This window comes from Pithys albifrons, chromosome 6, assembly GCF_047495875.1.
Source record: "Pithys albifrons albifrons isolate INPA30051 chromosome 6, PitAlb_v1, whole genome shotgun sequence".
Taxonomy (NCBI): Eukaryota; Metazoa; Chordata; class Aves; order Passeriformes; family Thamnophilidae; genus Pithys; species Pithys albifrons.
In genome coordinates this window covers 2,295,919-2,318,775 of record NC_092463.1, presented here as the reverse complement: position 1 = coordinate 2,318,775, position 22,857 = coordinate 2,295,919, and the positions used below count along the sequence as shown (strand labels likewise).

Genomic DNA, 22,857 nt, shown 5'->3' with positions numbered 1-22,857 from the left:
CTGCATCTCAGCTGCCGGCCCATCTGGAGCAGAGATGAAAGGCTGGGCTTTAATTCGGGCTTTGTGTGCCTCTTGTGTATCCCCCCTCCCCTCCCAGCCCTTTCTCCGCTGCCGCTCTCCCCGGCGCGCGGGTACCAACGTGGCTCTGACGCTGCTGACCTCATTATTTTGACTGCTGGGTGATGCCAGGCGACCTCTCCAGCTCAGGTAGGAGGGCTGGATGGTTTCCCCCCCCCCTCCCCCCCGTTCCTGAAGAGCTGCTGAATAATTCAGCCGAGAGTAGGCATCTTGGGTCACCTTGCGCAGCCGGCTGCGTGTCGGAGGCGGCTGCCTAAGATGGAGGTTGTGCAGGATGCGTGTGGGATCGTTGGCAGCTCCCTGGCCCTGACTGACTGACTGCAGGTAGGCAAAGAGCCCTCACTGCTCATTCCTCAGGCTTTTAATGCTGGGAAGCAGCAAATCCCTTTCCTGGGCTGTGCAAGGTTGGTTGGGTCCCACTGAGCTCGGTGAGCTCCGACCATCCCTTAGAATCATAGAATGGATTGGGTTGGAAAAGACCTCTGAGATCATCAAGTCCAACCCTTGGGCCAACTCCAGTCCCTTTACCAGATCATGGCACTCAGTGCCACGGCCAAGCTCAGCTGAAAAACCTCCTGGGATGGGGAATCCAACCCTTCTCTGGGCAGCCCATTCCAATGCCTGAGCACTCTCTCTGTAAAGAATTTTTTTCTGCTCTCCAACTTCAATTTCCCCTGGCAGAGCTTGAGCCCATCGTGCCCCCTTGTCCTATTGCTGAGTGCCTTGCAGTGGGGGCGTGTGAGGTGCCAGGGCTACCTTGCCAAAAACTCACCTGGGCTGTAGGGCAGGTCTGGCCCAGGCACCTGATGTGCTTTTCCTTTGGGGATTGTATTTTTCTTGCTGGTTTTATGGGCTCCCCAATGCTTCCCTCACCTGGAGCCCATCTGGACTCGCCCAGGGCAAGGTTTTGGGGCTTCCTGCTGTTGTGGCACCAAGAGGGGTGACCCCAGTGCTCCAGCATTGTGGATGCTCAGGGACATGTTGGGAGATGGCATTTAGCTCTCTGTGCTGTCTAACTGGGGAAACTGGTTCTGGCAGTGGAAGAGTAGGGTCGGATGCCAGAGACATCTCCGGGGGGCAGGAGGTGGCTGACCCTGAAGATAAGAGGCTCAAAATTCCTGGGAAGCTCCCTGGGTTGGAGTCACCTTTGCTGCAGGCTTGGCTGTGAGTTTTGGGGCTGCTGGAATGTGCAGGGAGGGCTCTCTGACACCAGTATCAGCAGCAGGCACTGTGGAGCCCTGTGGGTGCAGGTGGGAAATGGGGTTACTGGTGTGACATTGGAAAGTAGTTTGTTGCCTTCCTCCTGCTCGGAGGCACCCGAGTTTTTGGGTGCTGCCTCCTCCTCTGTGCCTGGAGTTCAGTGTGTCTGCACCCTCCCTCCTCCCTGCAGCACTTGGGTGCTGTGATAAATCAGCTCAGGAGGGATATGAGCAGGGGAAATCAGGGGACTGAAGGGTGTGAGGCTCAGGATGGGAATTTAGGGATGGGCAGTGTCCATGGTCATCCCTGTTCATGTCAGTGCAGGAGGAAGGGCAGCCAGGCTGGGCTGGTCCTGTCCCACAGACCCTGCCTGGCACCAGCCCTGCATCCCTCAGCAATGTGGGATCCCAAGGATGCTGTGCTGGCATCTGCTCCTGCAGCCAGAGGAATCAAGGACAGGCTGCACCGCCTGCCCTGCAGATTTCCCAGTGGTTGGGCAGGGGGGTGAGATTGGGCTGCAGCTGGAGCAGCTTTGCTTGTTCTGGGATGTCCGTGGGCACTGCCAGTGGCACAGGCAGCCACAGGAACCCTGTGGGGCTGAGAGGGAGGAGGGCAGGGTGGTGAGGGGGTTTGGAGGAGGATAGAATTGTGAGGGGGTTTGCATAGAACCCCTGTCTTGGGGAATGTGGCAGAGACAATAAAATTCACATGGCTGGACTTGGGCAATGGTCGAGGCTGGCTGAGCATCCCGGGATTCCCAGTTGTGTCCTTGGGACACCATGTCCTGGCAGTGCCTGTTGGCACTCAGTGCACTCTGGGGATGATGGTGGTGGTGCCTGTTGTATCCCCTGGAGTGGTGACACATCCTCACTGAGGCTGTGTTGTGGCCCTGGGTGACACTGCTGCCACCCCAGGCCAGGCTGGTAAATGGGTCCAGCCAAATCCTTCATTTCAGACGGGAAATTTCCCTCTACTCCCCTGCCAGAACAGTTCCTGGGGCTGTGATCCTCTGATAGCAGTGGATGAGAGGGATGGAAAATTGCCTTGGAAGGGAGGATGAAGCCCTGAGGGCAGCTGGGAGGGAACCACCTGGGCTTTGTGTGCCTGGTGCAGGATACCAGGGATTTGGGCTGTTCCCTTGCTGGGGTCAGGTGTGCTCTGGGACTGAGTTTGCTGCCTCTTTAGCAGCATTTTCTCTGCCTTCAGCCAGGGTTTGGCCTGAAGGAGCAGTGCAGTGATTGTTTGGCAGTGCTGGGGGATTGATTGGACTCTTATCTTGGAGGTTTTTTCCAATCTAAATGATGCCACGATTCTGTCTGTGGCGCAGGGATGTGTGTTTTGTTCATGGAGGGGCGTACACGGTGTCTGTCTGTCCTGAAGTGTTTGGGTGGGGGTCTCCTGCCCTCCCCTCTGCAGGCAGAGCCCCCCCACTTTGTTCCCTGCAGCTGCTGAGCTGTTGTTGCCAGGGTGGTTGTTGTTTATCTCCTCACCAAAGCCTCACCTGCAACACCTGGGGATCAGTGGAGCTCAAGGGAACAATTTTCCCCTGCAGCACCTCAGCTGCTCCAGCTGAGCCGAGTGAGCTGCTCGTGGAGTCAGTGTGAGGTGGCACTGAGGGACGTGCCACGTGGGGCTGTCTCAGCCACCTGGGCTGTCCCCTCTGGAGGGTTTGGCTCTGCAGATTTTTTTTTTCTCCTTGGTCTTTGTGCTGTGTGACTTCTGCCTTCCCACAGTGGGATGGAGGAGTCTGGACCAGTGGTGGAGCACCAGGGTCGCTTAATGAGACCAAATAGGAGCCTCATGGGCAGCTCCTGCACCAGCCCTTGGGGTTCTTCACCCTCCCATGGCATGGGCAGCATGGTCAGTGTTCACCTGGGCTGTTTCTTCCCACAGGTGAGCGTGGCAGGCTATGGGATGGATGAAGCTGAGCAGGACCAGTATGAAGCTCGTCTCAAGGAGCTCTTCGACAGCTTTGACAGCACAGGCACGGGGTCCCTGGGGCAGGAGGAGCTCACTGACCTCTGCCACATGCTGCACCTGGAGGAGGTGGCCCCAGCACTGCAGCAGACCCTTCTCCAAGGAAACCTCCTAGGCAGGGTAAGCCTGGGACCATGGAGGGGGGGAACTGGGGGTCCAGGCACACCAGTGTGTGGAATTGTCTTGGAAAAAGTATCTTTGTCTGTAATTTGTGAATAACCAACGTCTTGGAAGCTCTGGGGCTTCAGGACTTGGGGAGTCTGGTCTGTTCAGCAGGGTGGGCACAGGGCAACTTCCAAGAGGGTGATAACAGGGAAGGGAACTGCTCTGCCCCAGCTGGAGGTGGTCTGAAGCTCAGAGATCATCACTTTAGGCTCAGCCTTGTGCTCTGGGGTGTTTTCCCAATGTCCTGGCTGCTTGGCTCACACCATGCCCATGCCCCTGGCACTGGTTGTGCCACTGCTGGTCGGGGTCACCTCCCTGAACCAGCTCACCCAGGTGCTTGCACAAACTCTGCAGCCCTTTGGATGTGACTGGGACCTAAATCCAGGGCTTGAGCCTGTGATTTACGTTGGCTTAAGCTGTAGTTAGGCTGGTGGGGCTGTGCAGTCACACACGTTTCTCTAAGGTAGAAGATACTGTCCAACTCAGGCAGTCACTGGCTGGGCCACCTTTGTCCCTGTAGCTGATGTTGGTGGTTTTCCAAAGCCACTTTGTGGTTGTGGTTGTACCTTTGGAGAGTGAAATGCCAGGGCACTGAGCAGAAGTTGTTTGCCCTTGGAGGGATCTCCTCATGTCCTTGCACTTCTGTGTTATGTCTTTCCCGGCACGCTGTGCTCAGAGTTCATTGGATCCTTCCCTCAAAATCACCCTGAAATCCCATCACTGCTCATTAAAATCAGAAAATGTGGAGCTGGGCAGCCAGAGCTCTTGATAGATACGAGCTAAGTGGCTATTCCAGCTCCAATTTCCGATCAAACTGCAGCTTTCAGAAGCAAAATTCCTTTAAGGAACAAAGTCTCCTCTTCCCTGCCTGCCCTGGGGCTGTAGCTCTTCTGCTGGCAGTGAGTGGTGCTGGAGCTGAAACAGGGATGGATCCAGGTGGAGGTTTCTGACCTTTGGAGTTGCAGTGTTGTATTTGCTGGAGCACCGGAGACTTTGTTATGCTCTGTTGTCTTGAGCTGCTCGAATGCTGTTACAGAATCATGGAATGGTTTGGGTTGGAAAGGACCTTAAACCTCATCCTGTTCCAATCTCTTGCCTTGGGCAGGGGGCAAGGACATCTCCCACCAGCCCAGGTTGCTCCAAGCCCTGTCCAACCTGGCCTGGGACACTCCCAGGGATGGGGCAGCCACAGCTTCTCTGCCCAACCTGTGCCAGGGCCTGCCCACCCTCCCAGCCAGGAATTCCTTCCCAATATCCCATCTAAATCTGCCTTCCTTCAGCTCAAAGCCATTTCCCTCTGTCCTGTCATCTGGCTTTGCCACGTGTGGGGTGGTGGGATAGAGGTAAAGGCTGGGCAGTACTAAACATGTGGCTGTCCCGGGTGATCAGGGCCCCAAAAAGCATCCCAAGTGCCAGGTCACACTCACCCCATCCCAGCTGGAGCTCCATCCCTGGGAGCTGTCCCAGGGCACGAGGCATCCCATTTTATTTCATTCCTTTTGTCTTTGGGGGTGGTTCTCCCTTATAACCTGCCACTTGAGCATCAGGATAATGTCTCCTGTGTTTCCTTCCCTTCTCCCTGGTGTCTGAGCTCGTTAGCAGCACCAATGGCCCATGGCTAAGTGTGAGCCGGGTTTAATAGCCCTCGGATCCTTGGGGTTTCCTAGGAAGCTCATCGGGAGAATAGCAGCAAACATGTTGCTCCCTGAGCACAGACTTCTTGCACCTGCCCTGCCAGCTCCTCGCTGCAGATGGTCCCAGCCTTTTGTTTTCCTGCACTTCCAGGGGCCGGGATTTATGGGAGAGCACTGGGAGAGGGGGGTGGTGGGGGGGGGGGGGGATGGTTTTGTCTGCAGAGGGGCAGCTCTGTGTGGCCACGTGCTGGCTTTTGTGCCGGGGGCTCTGCTCCAGGGATGAATGCTCTGTGAGCGTGGAATCGTGGAATGGTGTGGGCTGGAAGGGATCTTAAAGATCATCTCATTCCAGGGGCAGGGACTGCTGGGTTGGGCAGGGAGCCGAGCTGGCATCCCATGAGTGAGGGGCTGGATACCTGTGATGGTTTGGGGATTAATGGGGTCTGGTGGGGCCAAATCCCCCAGAACTGTTTTCCTCACAGGATTGCTTGTGGAGGCAATGCTTGCAGCAATTCCTGGGATTCCTCAGGAAGGGTTTCCTCACAGCTGGTGGTGGGAACGAGGGGATGGGTGCAGGCGTGTCTGTCTGTCTGCCCTCTCTGTGCCCTTTAATTAGCAGCAAACTCACAGTGTCTTAGGGACAGTACACATGGGCTGGGGTTGGGTGATGTGCAGGGATGGGGTAGGTCCCTGGAAGTCATGTCCCATCCCTGGAAAGTGTCCCAGGCCAGGTTGGACAGGGCTTGGGTCAACCTGGGCTAGTGGAAGGTGTCTCTGCCCATGGCAGGGGGTTGGAATTAGCTGGGCTTTAAGTTCCCTTCCCACCCAACCATTCTGGGCCTCTCTGAAGTCTGGCACCTCCAAACCCTGTGCAGGGACTGTCCTTGGCACTGTCCTGGAGCAGGGATGGGGAGCTCAGGTTTCAGCTGCAGTATTGCTTTGACAGCCTCAGCAAGGACACCCCAGTGTGGGGTTTCACTGGTCAGCTCCTTTCGGTGCTGTGGCTGGGTGACCTCTTGCAAAATATCCTCCCTCTGTGCCCACAGGGTGCTCTTCCCCTTACTGTGCAGTGGGTTTTGCATGCAATGCAGGAGACTTCACTGCAAGGTTGCAAGATTGCCCTGTTCTGATGTTGCTGCAAGATTGGCCTGGTAGAACTTGAGGGAATGGCATGAAGTTGTGTCAGGGCAGGGTTAGGTTGGATCTCAGGGAAAGGTCCTTCCCCCAGAGGGTGGTGGGCACTGACCAGGCTCCCCTGGGCAGTGGGCACAGCCTCAAGGCTGCCAGAGCTCCAGGAGGGTTTGGACAATGGGACAGGGTGGGATTGTTGGGGTGTCTGTGCAGGGGCAGGAGTTGGACTGGATGATCCTTGGGGATCCCTCCCAGCTCAGGATATTCCATCATTTTATATCTTCTCCACCAGACAGTTCCCTCTGCAACCTTCTGGCTGCCTCTGCTAAGAGGGAATTTGCAAACAGGGGCAGAGCTTTGGGAATAGGAAGTGCTTGAAGATGAAGGAGAGGGAGCTGGGGATGCCAGTTTGCCCCGGAGAGGGGCAGGTGTGCCAACTGCTTTGCATGGCAGGGGCAGCCAGCGGGAAGCAGCAGGTACCTTGGCACAGGCACACGCTCTTTCTAGTGCTAATCAGTCACAGCTTCAGAGGGCAGGGGCTGTAAAGCAGGCTCTGGATTTCTCAGAGGAGCTGGGGTTGCTCAGCAGCCACAGCCTGGTTGGTCCCTGAGCCCCGTGGGAGGTGGTGCCTCTGTTGGTGTTTAGTCTTGTTTGTCTCTGATTTACTTGGCCTGGGAAAATTCCTCTCAGCAGGGAGTTGATGGGCTTTGTGCAGTTCTGGGGGGGGTTGCAGGGCCACGTGGCCTGTGCCTGGTGCCTATCTCTGGGTGGGCACAAAGGTTTTGGCATTGCATCCCAAACTCTGCTGTGTTTGGGCTGGTTTGGATCAACCCTGAGCAGACACACAAGTTGGCAGGTCCAAAATGAAATAACAGAATTCCAGAATGGTCTGAGTTGGAAGGGACCTTAAAGCCCATCCAGTGCCACCCCTGCCACGGGCAGGGACACCTCCCACCAGCCCAGGTTGCTCCAAGCCCTGTCCAACCTGGCCAGGGACACTCCCAGGGATGGGGCAGCCACAGCTTCTCTGCCCAACCTGTGCCAGGGCCTGCCCACCCTCACTCAAGGATTTGTGCAACTTCTGTGGCTTTCCTGTCCCATGCCAGCCTTGCCAGGCTTGTACTCAAGCCCAGCTCTAATTTTATCAGCTGTATTTCTCTAAGCACTCTCTGTGTGCAAACACACAGAATCCAAGGTCAAATGTGCACCACAGAGACTGGTTTTCCTGGTTATCTGGTGTTAGGAAAACCTGTGGAAAATCTCCTCCCTCTGCCAGCTGGGACTCCACCTCCAGAGTGGGGTCCTGCCACTGGGAAGGGGTGTGGAAACTCCCTGTTCCTGTCCCTCTGCTGCTGATTTGCATTTTAAATCCTGCTGTGCAGCCAAGCACAGCCCTGGCACGGGGGGTTGGAGCTGTGGGCACGTCCTGCCCTGCAGCCTCATCTTCCATGGGCTCCTTTGGGTGTCGTGGTCATGGTCAGATCACTCTGTGGCTGCAGTGCCAGAGCCATCTGTGCCTTGTGCAGCTGAGTGAGGGCTCAGCCCCTTCATCCTTCCTCCTCTTCCTCAGTGCAAGCACGATTTGTGGGCTTGTTGTGCAGACAGGTGATGTGTCAGTGGTGCTGCACACCTGCCCAGGTGATGGTTCTCTGTTTAATTCAGGGTTTGCATGAGTGATGCAAAGGGATGTCCCATCCAAACCCAGCCCAGCACCCATCCAAGGGACCAGCTCTGTTGTCACTGTTCCCTTCCTGAGACATCCCATGGGGAAGGAACCTGTTATTCGAGCACCCTCATCTTTTATTCATCCTCATTTAGTCTAAATGTCAAGGTGTTTTTTTTTCAATTGGAGAAATTCTCCTGTCTCTGTAAACTGTCCTTTGGAAGTACAGCAGCACTTGGAAATGGATGGCAGCAATTAGTATTCAATGAGGGTGTCCCTGATGAGTCTCTTTGCTGAACGTATTTTTAATTGTGTTTAAAAAACACGTTTAAAAATGTTTGAGCCCACAGGGGTGATTGGCATTGCCTGAGCTGTGGTGTGAGATCTCCCCAACACCCCCATGGCTCACCTGTGTCCCCTCCCTGCCTTGGGGCTTATTGGCTTTTGAGGGAGGGCTTCTTTGACCCAAAAAACAAGCTGGAGAACTTCAAACCTGAACTTTGTTGTCTGTGCAGCATTAAAATCCCCCCTGTGGCTCTGGATTTAACTCTGCCAGCCAGAGCAGCCTCAGTGGGTTCTTGAAATATAAAATCTCTTATTCAATGCTAAAAATTCTTCTAAGATTTATTTAGCCTGAAGAAATCATAGAAGCCAGTTCTGCCTGGCCACTGACCCATGTCAAATAACTGCTCCAGCTGTCCCCAGCTTTGTCCCCCACGGCTGGAATTGCTGACATTCCCTGGCACGGCTGTGGAGGAGCTGGAGCCCCTTTGTGACTGTTCATGGCTCTGAGGCAGGAGACTTTCCAGGAAGGGACAGATGGAAAAGGGGGGAAAGAAAACCCCTCAGTGGCAGGATCATCCCTCTGTGGTTTTTCTCCAGCCTTGGTATTCCCAGTGCTGCTCTCGTGGAACTGCAGGAGCTGGGGCAGGGCTGCCCTGGGAAGGGTGGGATTTTTCTGCTTTCCACTTTGGGAAGTGGGTTTTGAAGCTTAATTAGGGCAGTGAAGCATTTCCACAACTGAGTCTCCCATCCCTGATCAGGAATGGGATCTCTGTAGGAGCCACTGACCCTGAGAGGTCACCTCAGATGATGGAGATGTTCTCTGCTCCTCTGGATGTGTTTCAGCTTCTTGCTTGCTGGGAAAACCCAACCAATGCATGAAAATGGTGGCTGTGGCTCATTCTGTGAAAGCAGGAATTTTTTCCCCCCATGCCTAGGGATGTTGGCTGTGTCTTCTTGTCCCTTGCTGTCACTTCTCCAGGCTCCAAGGCTGAGTGAGCTGAGACTCCTTTGTTGTCAGCAGACACAGGCACTGATGTTTGAGCGTGGTCTGAGTGGTTTCCATCTTCCTGCTGGATTATTGGCCTCATATTTAACAATCTGCACAACTTCATTTCCTCTTTCCTTCCTTTTTTTCCCCCCCACAGGTCCACTTTGATCAGTTCAAAGAAGCACTTATCCTCATCTTATCCAGAACCCTGTCAAATGAAGAGCACTTCCAAGAACCAGGTAAATACCAAAATTATCTCCAATGCTGCATTTTCCTTGGCCAAGCAGACATGGGTGTCTCTCATGGAGGAACTTAGAGAAAATGCTTGTTAGCTGCTGAGATTGGCCATCCAAGCAGAAGAGCCTGACTTAGGGAGAGTTGATGTCTGTTGTGGAGCCTTGTGAAAAAGCATTTTCAGAGCTCTAAGATATTTATGCCCCATTACCATGATCTAAATGCCCAGAGGGGCGTGTGATGTCTGTGTGTGGACAGTTCTAACAGCACTTCCCGTGCTCAGGATGTCTCAGGGCTGCAAAAGGGGCTGAGGGAGCTCCATCCCACAGCACTTCTGTGGCCAGGGATGCTTTAGGAGTGGGGAGCTGTGGGCAGGCAGTCAAATGGCTCATTTAATGCTGCTGCTTTTTCCCAGCTGGGTCTGGGGTTGATTTTTATGTTTTTTCCAGTCCATTTTATTTCTTTTGTGTAGGAAGCTCCCCTGTATTTCTCCCAGGGAATGGTCAGTCTGGTCCAAAGTGTTCCTGAACAAAGTGAACTACCGGAGAAACCAGGTTGGGGCTGGTTGGAGAGTTCCAGAATGGTTTGGGTTGAAAGGGACCTTAAAGACCATTCTGTTCCAACTCCTGCCATGGACAGGGACAAATTCCACTATCCCAGGTTGCTCCAAGCCCTGTCTAGCCTGGCCTTGGACACTTCCAAGGTGACCTCAGCACTGTCTAGAACTACCTGAAGGGAAGTTCTGGACAGGTGGGGGTTGGTCTCTTCTCCCAGGCACTCAGCAATAGGACAAGGGGGCACGATGGGCTCAAGCTCTGCCAGGGGAAATTGAAGTTGGATATCAGAAAATAATTCTTTGCAGAGAGAGTGCTCAGGCATTGGAATGGGCTGCCCAGAGGGAGTGGATTCCCCATCCCTGGAGGTTTTTAAGGTGAGCTTGGCCGTGGCACTGAGTGCCATTATCTGGTAAAGGGACTGGAGTTGGCCCAAGGGTTGGACTTTATGATTTCTGAGGTCTTTTCCAACCCAATCCATTCTATGGATGTGGCACTGAGTGAGAATCCACCATGTCTTGATCCAACCCTACTGTGATCACCAGCCCAGGGCACTCTGTGCCCTGGGCTGGTGATCACAGTGGGGTTGGATCAAGGCTTGGACTTGATGATCTCAGAGGTCTTTTCCAACCCAATCTATTCTATGATTCTCTGATTCCAGGGATGTGGCAGTGCTGTGAGTCCTCATATTGTGATTTTTTTTCCTTGCTTTGTTTCAATGTGCCTGGAAAATTTGTCTTTTTAGCCTTTCCTTGGCAGGAAATGTGGTTGCAGCTTCAGCGTGCCCTGTGTGCCCCCCTGCTCAAGGCACTGGTGGTACTGGGAGCACTGGGAGGTGTGGGGAGCCCCTGCAGCTCCAGCTGGTGTCACACCTGTATGTAAATCCCTAATCCTGGAGCAGCAGGGGAGTGAAATCCCCCAAGGAGAAAACAGCTTAGCAAGGGCAGAGAGGGAAACTCCAGGTTTCCTCTCCTGGAGCATCAATCCCAGCTGGAGAATCCCACTCTGGAGAGAGCAACCTGCCAGCAAAATTATAACTTTCCCCCTCCTAAATAGGCTGTGAAAACCACAGGGTTGAAGAGATGTGATTGATGGATTATTTTTTTTTTATTTTCCACCTCTCATTTCCAAAGCTCTTAATGCTTAGAGGGAGATGGGTGGTGACAACTCTTGCACCAGACATTCCTTAATGGAATTTCCCAGCACAGGTCAGTGGGTGCTTGGGAGTGAGGGGGGAGCACTGTGGGGTGTGGAGAGGGGTTGGATCTGCTTCCAGCCCTTTGGAGAGGAGCTGGGACAGAGCAGGAGGCAACCCCAACACCCCAGTGAACCAGAACTAATCCAGCATTCTGCATTTCTTGGGGAATCACATGGCTGAGAAGCTCCAGCTTGATTGAAATGTAAATAAATCTTCCAGAAACGGCTGAATTTGGGGGTTATCACCGGGGAAATTACAAGAGAAGGCAGAGAGTCCTCCTTGGGGACACGTTTTGTCAGCTGGGTTTGGAATGGCAGGAAATCAAAGGGCATGGGATGCAGGTAGGGAGCCAGAGCCAGGCAGGCCTGGGAGGCATTTTATTTTTAATGCATTTTGACAGGTTGGTTAATGCCAAAGTCTTTGCTTCTTTTAATTTAGATCAAACTGGAGATTGGGAGAACAAGCTGCTTTGTGCTGTTGGTGTCAAGCTGTCAGGGAGTGTGGAAATGCTGGTGTTCCAGTCTGCCCCAGGCTTGGGAAAAATTGAGTTAAGAGCTTTAAATCGTATCATTTAAATCATATCATTTAAATGAAAATTTAATTTGGGAGGGAAAAAAAAAGCAGAGGTTTTAAGGCTGTTTGCTGTGTGTGTGGAGTGTGATCTGGAAGGAAATGACTGGGATGCTGTGGTTTTATCCACGGATTTGGGTGATGGGAAGGTGCCTTTGGTTTGGGAGCACTGGAGGGCTCATGGATTGGGCTGTTCTGCAGTCCCAGAGTGTGTGACATGGCCAAGGGGACCTGGTTGGGGACATCCTTGTCCCCATGGGTGCTGCTGGGCACAGGGAGGACAGGGAGCTGCTGGAGCAGGTCCAGAGAAGGCCACCAAGTTGACTGGAGGGATGGAACCCATAAGGAAAGGCTGAGAGAATTGGGATTGTTCAGTCTGGAGAAGAGAAGTTTCTGGATGACCTCATGGTGGCCTTCCAGGACCTGACAGAGCTACAGGAAAGATGGAAAAACACTATTTAAAAGGGCTGGAGTGAGAGGGTGAGGGGGAATGGATTCCCACTGCCCAAGGGCAGGGCTAGATGGGATATTGGGAAGGAATTCCTGGCTGGGAGGGTGGGCAGGGCTTGGTACAGGTTGGGCAGAGAAGCTGTGGCTGCCCCATCCCTGGGAGTGTCCCAGGCCAGGTTGGAGCAACCTGGGACAATGGGAGCTGTCCCTGTCCATGGCAGGGGTGGCACTGGGTGGGCTTTAACATGCCTTCCAATCCAAACCATTCTGGGATTTATGGCAGGGCAGCCCTGGGGTCACAGCAGGATCCCTGGGTTGGAGACAAGGAACCAAAACTGCTGCAGTTCCTGCAGAAGCAGCTGAGGGGGTTTCCTTATTTTAGGAGGAAGCAGCAGGTGGGAGAAGCACTCAGGCTTGCAGAGAGCAGCTGATAAATTTTATATGATTTTTTTCTTGGCAAAGGGGCAAAATTCCCTTTACAGAGGGAAGACTGGCAGGGAGGATGGTCCTGGCATGCTGTGGGCACTTTGCCTGGGAAGCAGCCCTGGAAACCAAGGCAGGCAGAGCTCCCAGTGCTGCTGTCATCAGCTCTGTCCCCTCCAGGGTGATGGTGTGGGGACACAGAGCCAGCTGTGACCCAGAGCATCAGCTGGCTGGGCAAACCCAGGCTCTGCTGGGAAGAGGGATGGAGAAGTTCCAGGAAAAGCAGAAAAAGACTTGAATGTGGTTTAAAATAGTGATTATTTGAGCTCCTGGGACCTGACTGGGTCCTGCTGCCACCACTGCTCTTTGTCCATGGGTCATTGTTGGGACAGTAAAATAGATTTAAGGGCAGGGAAAAGAAGGAAAAAAAATCTTGTGGGTGATTAGGGGGGTGAAAAAAATCAGGCTTTTTTTTCCTCCCCATTACAGCAAATAAAAAGTGTGTGCAAGCTCAGCTAGGGAGGGATTACCAGGGTGGAGTGCAGGATTATGGGAACACCCAGGAGAAATTAAAGAGCAGTTTGTTGCCATCATTGCTGTGGTCAGGGGGAATTGGGGGGGATTTTCCCCTTCTCAGCACTTGGAGACAATAGAAGTGCCCTCCCAAAAAGGAGCTGGTGGGGATGATGCCCTTGGAGGGGCATCCCTGGGAGGAGGTTGTTCAGCTGGTGAAGGGACTGGAGCACAAGTGCTGTGGGGAGAGGCTGAGGGAGCTGGGGGTGTTTAGCCTGGAGAAGAGGAGGCTCAGAGGTGACCTCAGCACTGTCTGGAACTGCCTGAAGGGAAGTTCTGGCCAGGTGGGGGTTGGTCTCTTCTCCCAGGCACTCAGCAATAGGACAAGGGGGCACGATGGGCTCAAGCTCTGCCAGGGGAAATTGAAGTTGGAGAGCAGAACATAATTCTTTGCAGAGAGAGTGCTCAGGCACTGGAATGGGCTGCCCAGAGAGGGGGTGGATTCCCCATTCCTGGAGGTTTTTAAGGTGAGCTTGGCCGTGGCACTGAGTGCCATGATCTGGTAAAGGGACTGGAGTTGGCCCAAGGGTTGGACTTGATAATCTCAGAGGTCTTTTCCAACCCAATCCATTCTGTGATTCTATTCTAGGTGCCTGCAACAGAGGTATCAAACCAGTGCCACTGCCCACACAGGGGTGCTTGAGGCACAGACAACACCTTTGGGTGGAAACATGTTGATTTTTGGGTTGTGGTGACCCAGCTGTGGCTCCTCTCCACCTCCACTGCTGAGCATGAATTATGCAAGAGGGACTTGGAGGAGTTCAGACATACCTGGTGCCTGGGAGGATTAGGATTTAGCAGATCCCAGCTGCCATGTGCTCTGCCCAGCAGCTGGAGCATCCCTGCCTTCCAAATCTTAAGCAGCAAAGAAATTAATTTCACCTCTACACGCTGGGATTGTGGGACGAGGGTTCCTCCTGCTCTAAACCCCCTTTTGTCTGAGCTGCAGGGCTTTGATGCTGGGCCCAGGAGAGGGGAGAGCCCCCCCTCCCACTCCTTCCCAAGCATCTGAGGGCAGAGCAGGATTTTGAAATGACTTATCTGGTGCAGAAAGGCAGAAAATCAAGTGTAAATCTCCAGCCATGGAGACGTTTCACTGCCGAGATGGCAACAAGGAAGGGAATTGATGGTTTTTGTCTGCACACTCAAATCAGGGAAGTCTCATGAATTCTAGACTTAAAGTGGGCTATTTTTTTTATTAAGGAGGCACTTTGGGGGCCACAAACCCTCTGGGCAATGGGCAGGAAGGTGAGAGGCTTGTTCTGACAACCTCCTACCCTTGCCCCCAGCCCAGGGGCAGATCAGACCTTGGTGTTTAATTAGGCACCAGCTCTGGAGTGTGTTTTACTGAGCCTGAGTGTTGCCAAGGGCTGGAGGAGGCAGGGAGGGCTCAACCTATTTTATTTTTCTCTTTTTTTCCCTTTCTTGGTGCTTTCTCAGCCATGCAGTAGTGGGAGTCTGAGCAGCTTCCTGCTGGTGGGGGAAGTGGGTGCCAGAGGCTGGACAGGAGCATCTTCCCTGCTGTTCAATACAGGGGGATATCCTTTATTTTTGGGATAATATCACACAGGGCTGTCTCATGTGCATCTTCCTCACTGCAAGCCTTGGTTTTGACATTTCCCTCCTGTTCCTCCTTTCCTTTTGAAAGCACATCTGGACTGAGCAGCTCATTCCATCTAAGGCTGAACTTGATGATCTCAGACATCTTTTTCAGCTTTAATGGCTCTTATTCCTCAGTTTTGGCTGGGAATGAGAAGCTGTTCATAGAATCAGTTGGGTTGGAAGAGACCTCTGAGATCATCAAGTCCAACCCTTGGTCCAACTCCAGTCCCTTTACCAGATCATGGCACTCAGTGCCATGTCCAGTCTCACCTTAAAAACCTCCAGGGCTGGAGAATCTGCCCCCTCTGTGGGCAGCCCATTCCAAGGTCTGAGTGCTCTCTCTGTAAAGAATTTCTTCCTGATATCCAACCTAAACCTCCCCTGGCAGAGCTTGAGCCCCTGCCCTCTTGTCCTACTGTTGCTTGCCTCAGCTCATCCCTGAATTTCCAGCATTTGGGGAGCTCAGGTCGCTGCTTTTTGCTGGTGTGAATGCTCAGCATTCCTTAAATATTTGGAATAGTAGGAGCATCAAGGACACTGATCCCTGTGCTGGGAGTTTGAGTTGGGAAAGCAGGGGATGGAGAGGCTTAGAGGGTGCTGCAGGTGTGGGAGATACCCATGGTTGAGGGATGATGGTGCATGAAGCTTTCTGGAAAGGAGATGGATTTGTGTTTCCAGGGATGGGGCTGCAGGATGTGGTGGCGTAGGTGGGGGAAGAGCTGTAACCCAGTGTTAATAAAAGCACCAGGGCTCTGGAAGCAGGATTTCAGGGGGCCTGAGCTGGGATCTCCTCAGGAACTGGGCTCAGGCACAGCCAGTTTGAAAGTCAGGGCAAACTTTCTACTCTCGGGCTGTGAAGGGTCACTTTTCTCTCCTGGGGATGTTCTCAGGCTTCACAGTTTTTTAGTTACAGAAAAAAGCTCAGTCAGGGTGCTCAGACCAAAGAGGAGGAAAATCAGGTGGCAGCCTCCAAATGCTTAAAACACAAAAGTGGGGAGATGTTCATTTAGTGGTGTGTTCAGTTCTGGGCCCCTCAGTTGAGGAAAGAGATTGAGGGGCTGGAGCGGGGCCAGAGAAGAGCAACAAGGCTGGAGAAGGGACTGGATGTGGCACTGAGTGTCCTCTTAAACACCTCCAGGGACAGAGAATCCACCATGTCTTGATCCAACCCCACTGTGGTCACCAGCCCAGGGCACTCTGTGCCCTGGGCTGGTGACCACAGTGGGGTTGGATCAAGGGTTGGACTTGACAATCTCAGAGGTCTCTTCCAACCCAACTGAGAAGAGCAACGAGGCTGGAGAAGGGACTGGAGCACAAGTGCTGTGGGGAGAGGCTGAGGGAGCTGGGGGTGTTTAGCCTGGAGAAGAGGAGGCTCAGAGGTGACCTCAGCACTGTCTGGAACTGCCTGAAGGGAAGTTGTGGCCAGGTGGGGGTTGGTCTCTTCTCCCAGGCACTCAGCAATAGGACAAGGGGGCACGATGGGCTCAAGCTCTGCCAGGGGAAATTGAAGTTGGAGAGTAGAAAAAACTTCTTTGCAGAGAGAGTGCTCAGGTATTGGAATGGGCTGCCCAGAGAGGGGGTGGATTCCCCATCCCTGGAGGTTTTTCAGGTGAGCTTGGCCGTGGCACTGAGTGCCATGATCTGGTAAAGGGACTGGAGCTTGACCAAGGTTTGGACTTGATGATTTCGGAGGTCTTTTCCAACCCAATCCATTCTAGGATTCTGTGAGATTCCCATTCCTGTGCTTGCAGGGTGCTCACCATGAGGGCACTTGTATTTCACAGAATCATGGAATAATTCAGGCTGGAAGGGCCCTGGAAGACCATCTCATTCCACCCCTTTCCATGGGCAGGGTGACCACATACAGCTGGATTTTCAGCTGCAGCAGGGGTTAAACACACTGTCAGTGTGGCAGGGTTGGGAATGGGATTCTTTGGGAAATCCAGAACGAAATTCAGCTTTAGCTTCACCATTGCCAAATTACAGCTTCTTTTCCCTTCCACATCTCTCCCAAAACAGATGGGCACGGGGAGGTACATCCCTGTCTTAGGAATAAAAAACGATTCCTGAAGACAAACAAAGCCCCCAGCCCTCTTGTTCGGGGAGGGAGAAAATAACAGGGTGAATGAGTCGCCACCAATATTAGCATTTCAGAGGGAGCTGCTGGATGGAGATTGTTCACCACCGGGCAGGCTTTAATAGGAGTGATAAGGTTTGCTTTTGTTCTGGGGCTCTTTCTCAATCAGCCTGTCTCCTCGAGATTTTTCTATCGGCTCCCTCCATCTCCCAACTTTCATGTGCTGAGTCCCAGCTGCAGCAAATCTTGTTAAAATGGCCTTGTTCAAACACTGCACCGGGTTTGTTCCCTAGAGCTGCAGCACGGCTGGATGGAGTGCGAGGCTTCAGGAATCAAAGCACTCCTCGGCCTGTGTATTTTATAATTCATTGCATAGCTAAGTTGTGGAATATTTTTTTCCCCCCCTCTAACAAGCTTGAAGCCTTTTCTTCCATATCTAAAGGAATATTATCCGAGGAGGCATTTGGGTAGAGGGGTTTAGAAACCCACTGCTTTCCTTTGTCAGTGATGGAGCAGCTTCCCTGTGCCTTATTAGTATTGCAGGGCTTGCATTTATTTCATATCAGAGCCCTCTGCAAATAAAATTTTCAAAAGCTGCTGCTCTTGCCACGGCAAGTGGCAGAAAATAAAAGATGATGGAGTCCTGGGGGGGTTCAGACAGTCAGGTTAGCAAACACTGGAACAAAGCGTGGCAAGGAGCCTTCCCCTAATTGAATCCCTGGTTAATTTGGTCCTTCTCTTAATTTGCCCCCTGCTCCAGACGTCGGGCGATTCGCACTGAAAATAACCCAAAACGTGCTTGTTTATTTTTTGTTTTGATCCCTGTCTGCCAGTGCTGTTGGATAATTCAGTCCCCAAAGGCAGGGGCTTGCTGTGGGAAGCTGGAGCCGGGGAATGTTGAGCCCCTGTAATTAGATGAGGACTCCAAAGGGTTATTTAGATCCTGCAGTTGGCATGAAGTGCTCGACACAGGCTGGGACCTGCCCTGCTGTCTCCCGGATCAGCTGCTTGTGAGAGCTCTTTGCCTCCAAATTTGCCCCATTTTTTTTTCCACTTGCCCAGTTGTTTTTGTGCTTTTAATGGAGCTGAAATTTAAATCCCCAGAAAGCAGCAGCAGTCGCCCAGGTGTCTGAGGGATCTGGAGATCTGAGCTGCCCAAGAGCAACACTGTCCCTAATTAAACCTGCCTGGTGCTGCTAATGGAGATTAGTGCAAGGAGGAGAGACCTAATGGACTTTCCATCCGAGGCTCTTGGCAGGGTTGAGGAGCGTTCCCCCATCCTGTTAACTTGATCTGGGAATTGGGGAAGGGTGAGGAAGAGGAAGTGCTGATTTTACTTTGTGACAGCTTTTTTTTAGGGGGAAGCAGAACCAATCCTAACCCACACCTTGAGTGTTGTGTTCAGTTCTGGGCCCCTCAGTTCAGGAAGGACATTGAGGGGCTGGAGCAGGTCCAGAAAATAGCAACAAGGCTGGTGAAGGGACTGGAGCACAAGTGCTGTGGGGAGAGGCTGAGGGAGCTGGGGGTGTTTAGCCTGGAGAAGAGGAGGCTCAGAGGTGACCTCAGCACTGTCTGGAACTCCCTGAAAGGAGGTTGTAGCCTGGTAGGGGTTGTCTCTTCTCTCAGGCAACCAACAGTAGGACAAGAGGGCAGGGGCTCAAGCTCTGCCAGGGGAAATTTAAGTTGGACATCAGGAAGAAGTTCTTTTCAGAGAGAATAATCAGGCATTGGAATGGCCTGCCCAGGGACATGGTGGTTTCCCCATCCCTGGAGGTTTTTAAGGTGAGACTGGATGTGGCACTGAGTGCCATGATCTGGTAATCAAAGTGGGGTTGGATTGAGGGTTGGACTTGATGATCTCGGAGGCCTCTTCCAACCCAACTGATTCTATGATTCTATCATTCTATTCTATGATCAGGCCCATGGTGAGGGCAGTGGTCCTTGTCCAGTGGGAATGGTGGTGGCAATTCTGACCAAACCATCTCCATATGCTGTGACTTGAAAGCTTGATCTGAAAAAAAAAAATCATGTTACCCACATGTTCTGTGCTTGAATTTCCCAGATTCCTCCCCAGAAGCACAGCCCAAGTACATCAAAGGGGGCAAGCGCTACGGCCGCCGTTCCCTGCCCGAGTTCCAGGAGTCGGTGGAGGACTTTGCCGAGGTGACCGTCATCGAGCCGCTGAGCGAGGAGGAACATCCCCCACACATCCCCTCCAGCGAGGAGGTGAGCAGGGAAGGGATGAGCCTCAGGCTGGGCTGGTCATCCCCCAGACATTGCTGCTCCCCACATCCAAAGTGGAGTTTGGTTTAGATATCACTGGAGCTTTCCCAGCAAAGACATTGATCAGCCATTCCAGGCAGCACCTCTGTGGTAGTTTTGATCCAGGCCTTCTCTAGTAACCAGGTGTAACTTGGGAAAGACTCATCTCCCAGGTATTCCCCACTTGGTTTTTTTTTCCCTCCTACATGACAAAGGAGGATATCAGAGAGGGGAGATAGGAAGTGGCAGGTCTTGTTGGGAGCAGGGAGTTTGCTGCTTATGGAACCTTGTCAGAGCCACGCAGGAGATCAGAGAACATAAGAGAGGGAGAGAGTATGAAAAAGAGCTGGCCTTCTTCTTCTGAGAGTTGTTGGTAGGATTGTATTGTACTGGTTTGCCTCTGGGGTGGGTGGGGGTGTATAGTAGTACCTATTTGTTCTGTTTTCTCCCTTTGTTGTCCCTGTTTCCCACTTTTTCTCCCCTGGAAGTTTTCCTGTGTTGGGTGCAGATTGTGTATATTTAATTGTAAGCATTTAGAAAATACATGTATACTCCAACTTAATTCAGTTTCTTTCAAGTTTTTTTCTTTTCCCCTTTTCTTTCCCCCACTTTGAGGAGCGGAGGAAGAAGGAGAGGCAGGTTGGGGGCTGGGAAGCCAAAACAAAACCAAGACAACCTCCCATGCCCCAGCCCCAAATTGCCATCCTCATGGCCCCTGTGGGAAGGGAGGAAGGAGCCAGGGGTGATGTGCTGGTGGTGACGTGCTCGGTGTGCCGGCACCGCTGGCCTCGCTGCTCTCCTGGCTCCGGCACAGCCAGCAATTAGGGAAGGGCTGTCCCGCTGCCTCCGTGGCTAACGAGGTGTGGGCTGGGAGCAGAAGGAGCACGTCCACATCCATTAGCTCAGCTGCCAAAATCCACCCGTGGCTCTGCAGATCTCTGGCAGAAGGAATGGGGAAAAGGGGTGGTGGGTGCTTTGGGATGGTGATTTAAACTTGCTCCAAAACCCAGTTGGTTTTTTTTTTTTCATTCCTGGTTTTGTGACCGAAATTTGTGGCTCCCTTTGTGCCAGTGCTTTGAATCCCAAAAATCCCTCACTTCCCCAGACAGAAAAGCCAAAGGAGCTGAGTGGGTGGGATTGGTGTGCGTTGGTGCACGGCCACAGTGGCATTTCCCAGGAGCTGGGCTGCTTCCAGCCTGCCCTGGGTTGCCAAGTATTGTTGATTCAGGAGCACGGGGTGGGAGTTGTCCAGTGGGAAGGAGAAGTGCTGCTGCTTTCTCCCCTTCTGTCTCTTGGCTTCACTTGTGACACAGGGGGGGGCTCTGCAGGGCACCCAACTCTGCATGGGAAAGCAAGGGAGAAATTTCCAGGTTTTCAATGTTATTGCTATGCAGTTGATCTTAAAAATTAAAAAAAAAATCAAACAAAAAAAACCCCCTCACCTCAAGGGAAAGCTTTTCCACCAGAGCCAGCTTCTTTTCCCTGCTCTCAGTGACCTTTGCTCACCACCACAGGGATGTTCATCCATCTCCTGGAGCTGGCCACATGGACTGCCCTGACCTTGGAATCAGTGTTAATCTGCCCACATTCCCCCAGGGAAGCGATGCCCTTGATGGAAGAGGCTACTCTAATCTTACTCCCCTGTTTTAGCTGTTAGGGAGATGTAAAAGGGTAGCCTATTAACAGGGTCAGTTAATTAACCCAGCTGGGATGTAACCGCGGGGTGGGATCAACCCCCTGCTGGGAGTGCTTGTTGCACCTTTTGGGGTGATGGGGTGGTTAATTCTCTTGCAAATTAAGCTAAAAACAGGCTAAACTTGTCAAATCCCTGCTCTATCAGCACTGCTATCTCTCTAAAGCAGATCCTCTTGGTATGCATGGGAATGAGTTGCTGGGAGGTGTCCAGGGGTCCTAGGGAAGTGTTGGAGGCTCCTGATGCGTTGATTCCCTGGGACTTGGCACCACCAGCAGCCTTTTCCCAGTGTTCTCCTGTTGTGTGTACAAACATCGCCGGCGTTCCGCAAGCCTGGCCCCGTCCTGGGCTGTTTGTGGCCTGAGAACTGGGACAGGGTGGCTTAATTGGTGCTTGCTCTCAAGCAGTGCCAATTAAAAGGGCTCAGGCTCTGTCTGAGAGTTTTCCTTCCTTCCCTCCCTCCCGTTCTCTTGGCTGGAAGTGCGAGGGAAGAGGCTGGAGGGATGGGCAGCCCAGGGAGGCTCCGTGACCTCCATCCCCAGTGGTTTTTCAGGTGCTATTGGATAAGAAATGAGCAGCTGGGTGTAGATTTGGTGTTGATCCTGCAGTGAGTGGGGGGTAATGGTGGGATCCTGAGGGTCCCTCTGATCTGCACGAGGTTTGTCCCCTGTGCTGACTTCCAGTCCTCACTGTGGAGCATCTGTCACCTCCCCTTCCCCAGCTGTTGGCTCTGCCCTGGGAAAGGTCCCTCCTACTTGCAGGTTCACAGAATCCCAGAATGGTTTGGGTTAAAGATCATCTCATTCCAATCCCCTGCCTTGGCAGGGACACCTTCCACTAAACCAGGTTGTTCCAAGCCCTGTCCAATCTGGCCTTGAGGATGGAGAAATTGCTGTCCCATCCCAGTGCTGTCCCATCTCAGCTCTGTCCCTTCAGAGCCTACTGGAGCTGCTCCCTCCCATCATCTGCGTTTGCTTCTGCACAGAGTTGTTTTCAGCATGGCATGACTTTAGAGCAAAATTTTTGGGAGGATTAGGGTTGAAACTCCTTGTCTTTGGGTCCTTGATGTGAGTCTCCCAAAGTGGGATTACCCTGTAAAGCCAGGATTTGTGGATAACAGCTCAGGATAGCCCCTGCTTCCTGCAAGGGTGTGTTATTGCTGTGACTTTGGGGCTGAAGGCACCTGGCAAAGGGGGGTGTGGAGGTTTGGCAGCTTTTTGGTGTCTGTGCTGTGGCTGCCCAGCCCAGGGAGCTGATCTCTGGATCTGGGAAGAAGGAGGTTTGTCACCATCGGGGCCACAGCTCACCTTGCGAATTGGAGCAGGCTCGATGTGTGCTCCTGATCATCATTTTAATTAGCAATATATTCTGGGGGAGAACAAAGGTCTGTCTGTCTGGAGCAGATGGCAGGGGGGGAGAGAGAGGTGGGTTTGCTGCTTCATTCTGGGGGGGAGGCCCCGGCGAGCAAACGGCCCAGGCTGCAGATGCGCCGCAAGCCGCGGCCATCTGCTCCTCGTCCCGGCCGAGCACGCGCCTCCCAAAGAATCCCACATTCCCGGGATCCTGGTGCCTGCAGTGTGTGTGACCCCTGGCCAGCTGTAGCACTGCTGGGGCTGAGGGAACAATGCCCTGCCTGCCATCGGGATGTTCCGGCCCCTCTTTGTGCTCCTGACCCCGAGCCCCCAGCACACAAAGGGACCCCTGAGCCCTGCCCGGGGGTCACACGAGCCCTGTCAGGGGGTTCCAACCCACAGCCCACCCTGCTGTGTTCAGCCTTTTGGGGTTGTGGGTGTTTGTGGAGTTGTGTGTTGTGGTTTCATAGAATCCCAGAATGGTTTGGGTCAGAAGGGAATTTGTCTTGGGTTGAGTTGGCAAAATGATGACTGCCCAACACAGAGAGAAAGGGTCCCCCCCACCACCAAGGGAAAAGGAGGGAGAGGAAAAAAACCCCAACCAAAACCTGAAGTAGCAAGCTTCTTATGTTATACAAAAGAAAGACAATTAATAACAGAATATGATATAATACATATATATACAAATGTGAGAGAAAGAAAACCAAACTGACAACACCAACTACCAAGTCACCCAACCAAATAATAC

At 52.8% G+C, this 22,857-nt stretch overlaps 1 protein-coding gene across 4 annotated transcripts in view; it reads left to right on the top strand.

The window, feature by feature from the left end:
* The window catches only part of NIN (ninein), a 77,635-nt gene that overhangs the window by 3,233 nt on the left and 51,545 nt on the right, over positions 1-22,857 (top strand). For 3 of the 4 annotated variants that reach the window (XM_071557194.1, XM_071557195.1, XM_071557192.1), the window contains exons 2-4: positions 3,172-3,375; positions 9,279-9,360; positions 18,865-19,028. In XM_071557194.1, coding sequence (XP_071413295.1) covers positions 3,193-3,375; positions 9,279-9,360; positions 18,865-19,028 — 429 coding nt within the window. In that variant the 5' untranslated portion in view covers positions 3,172-3,192. Of the gene's footprint in view, positions 1-2,923; positions 2,946-3,171; positions 3,376-9,278; positions 9,361-18,864; positions 19,029-22,857 lie in introns of those variants that run through there. The other variant, XM_071557193.1, reaches the window with a different exon arrangement.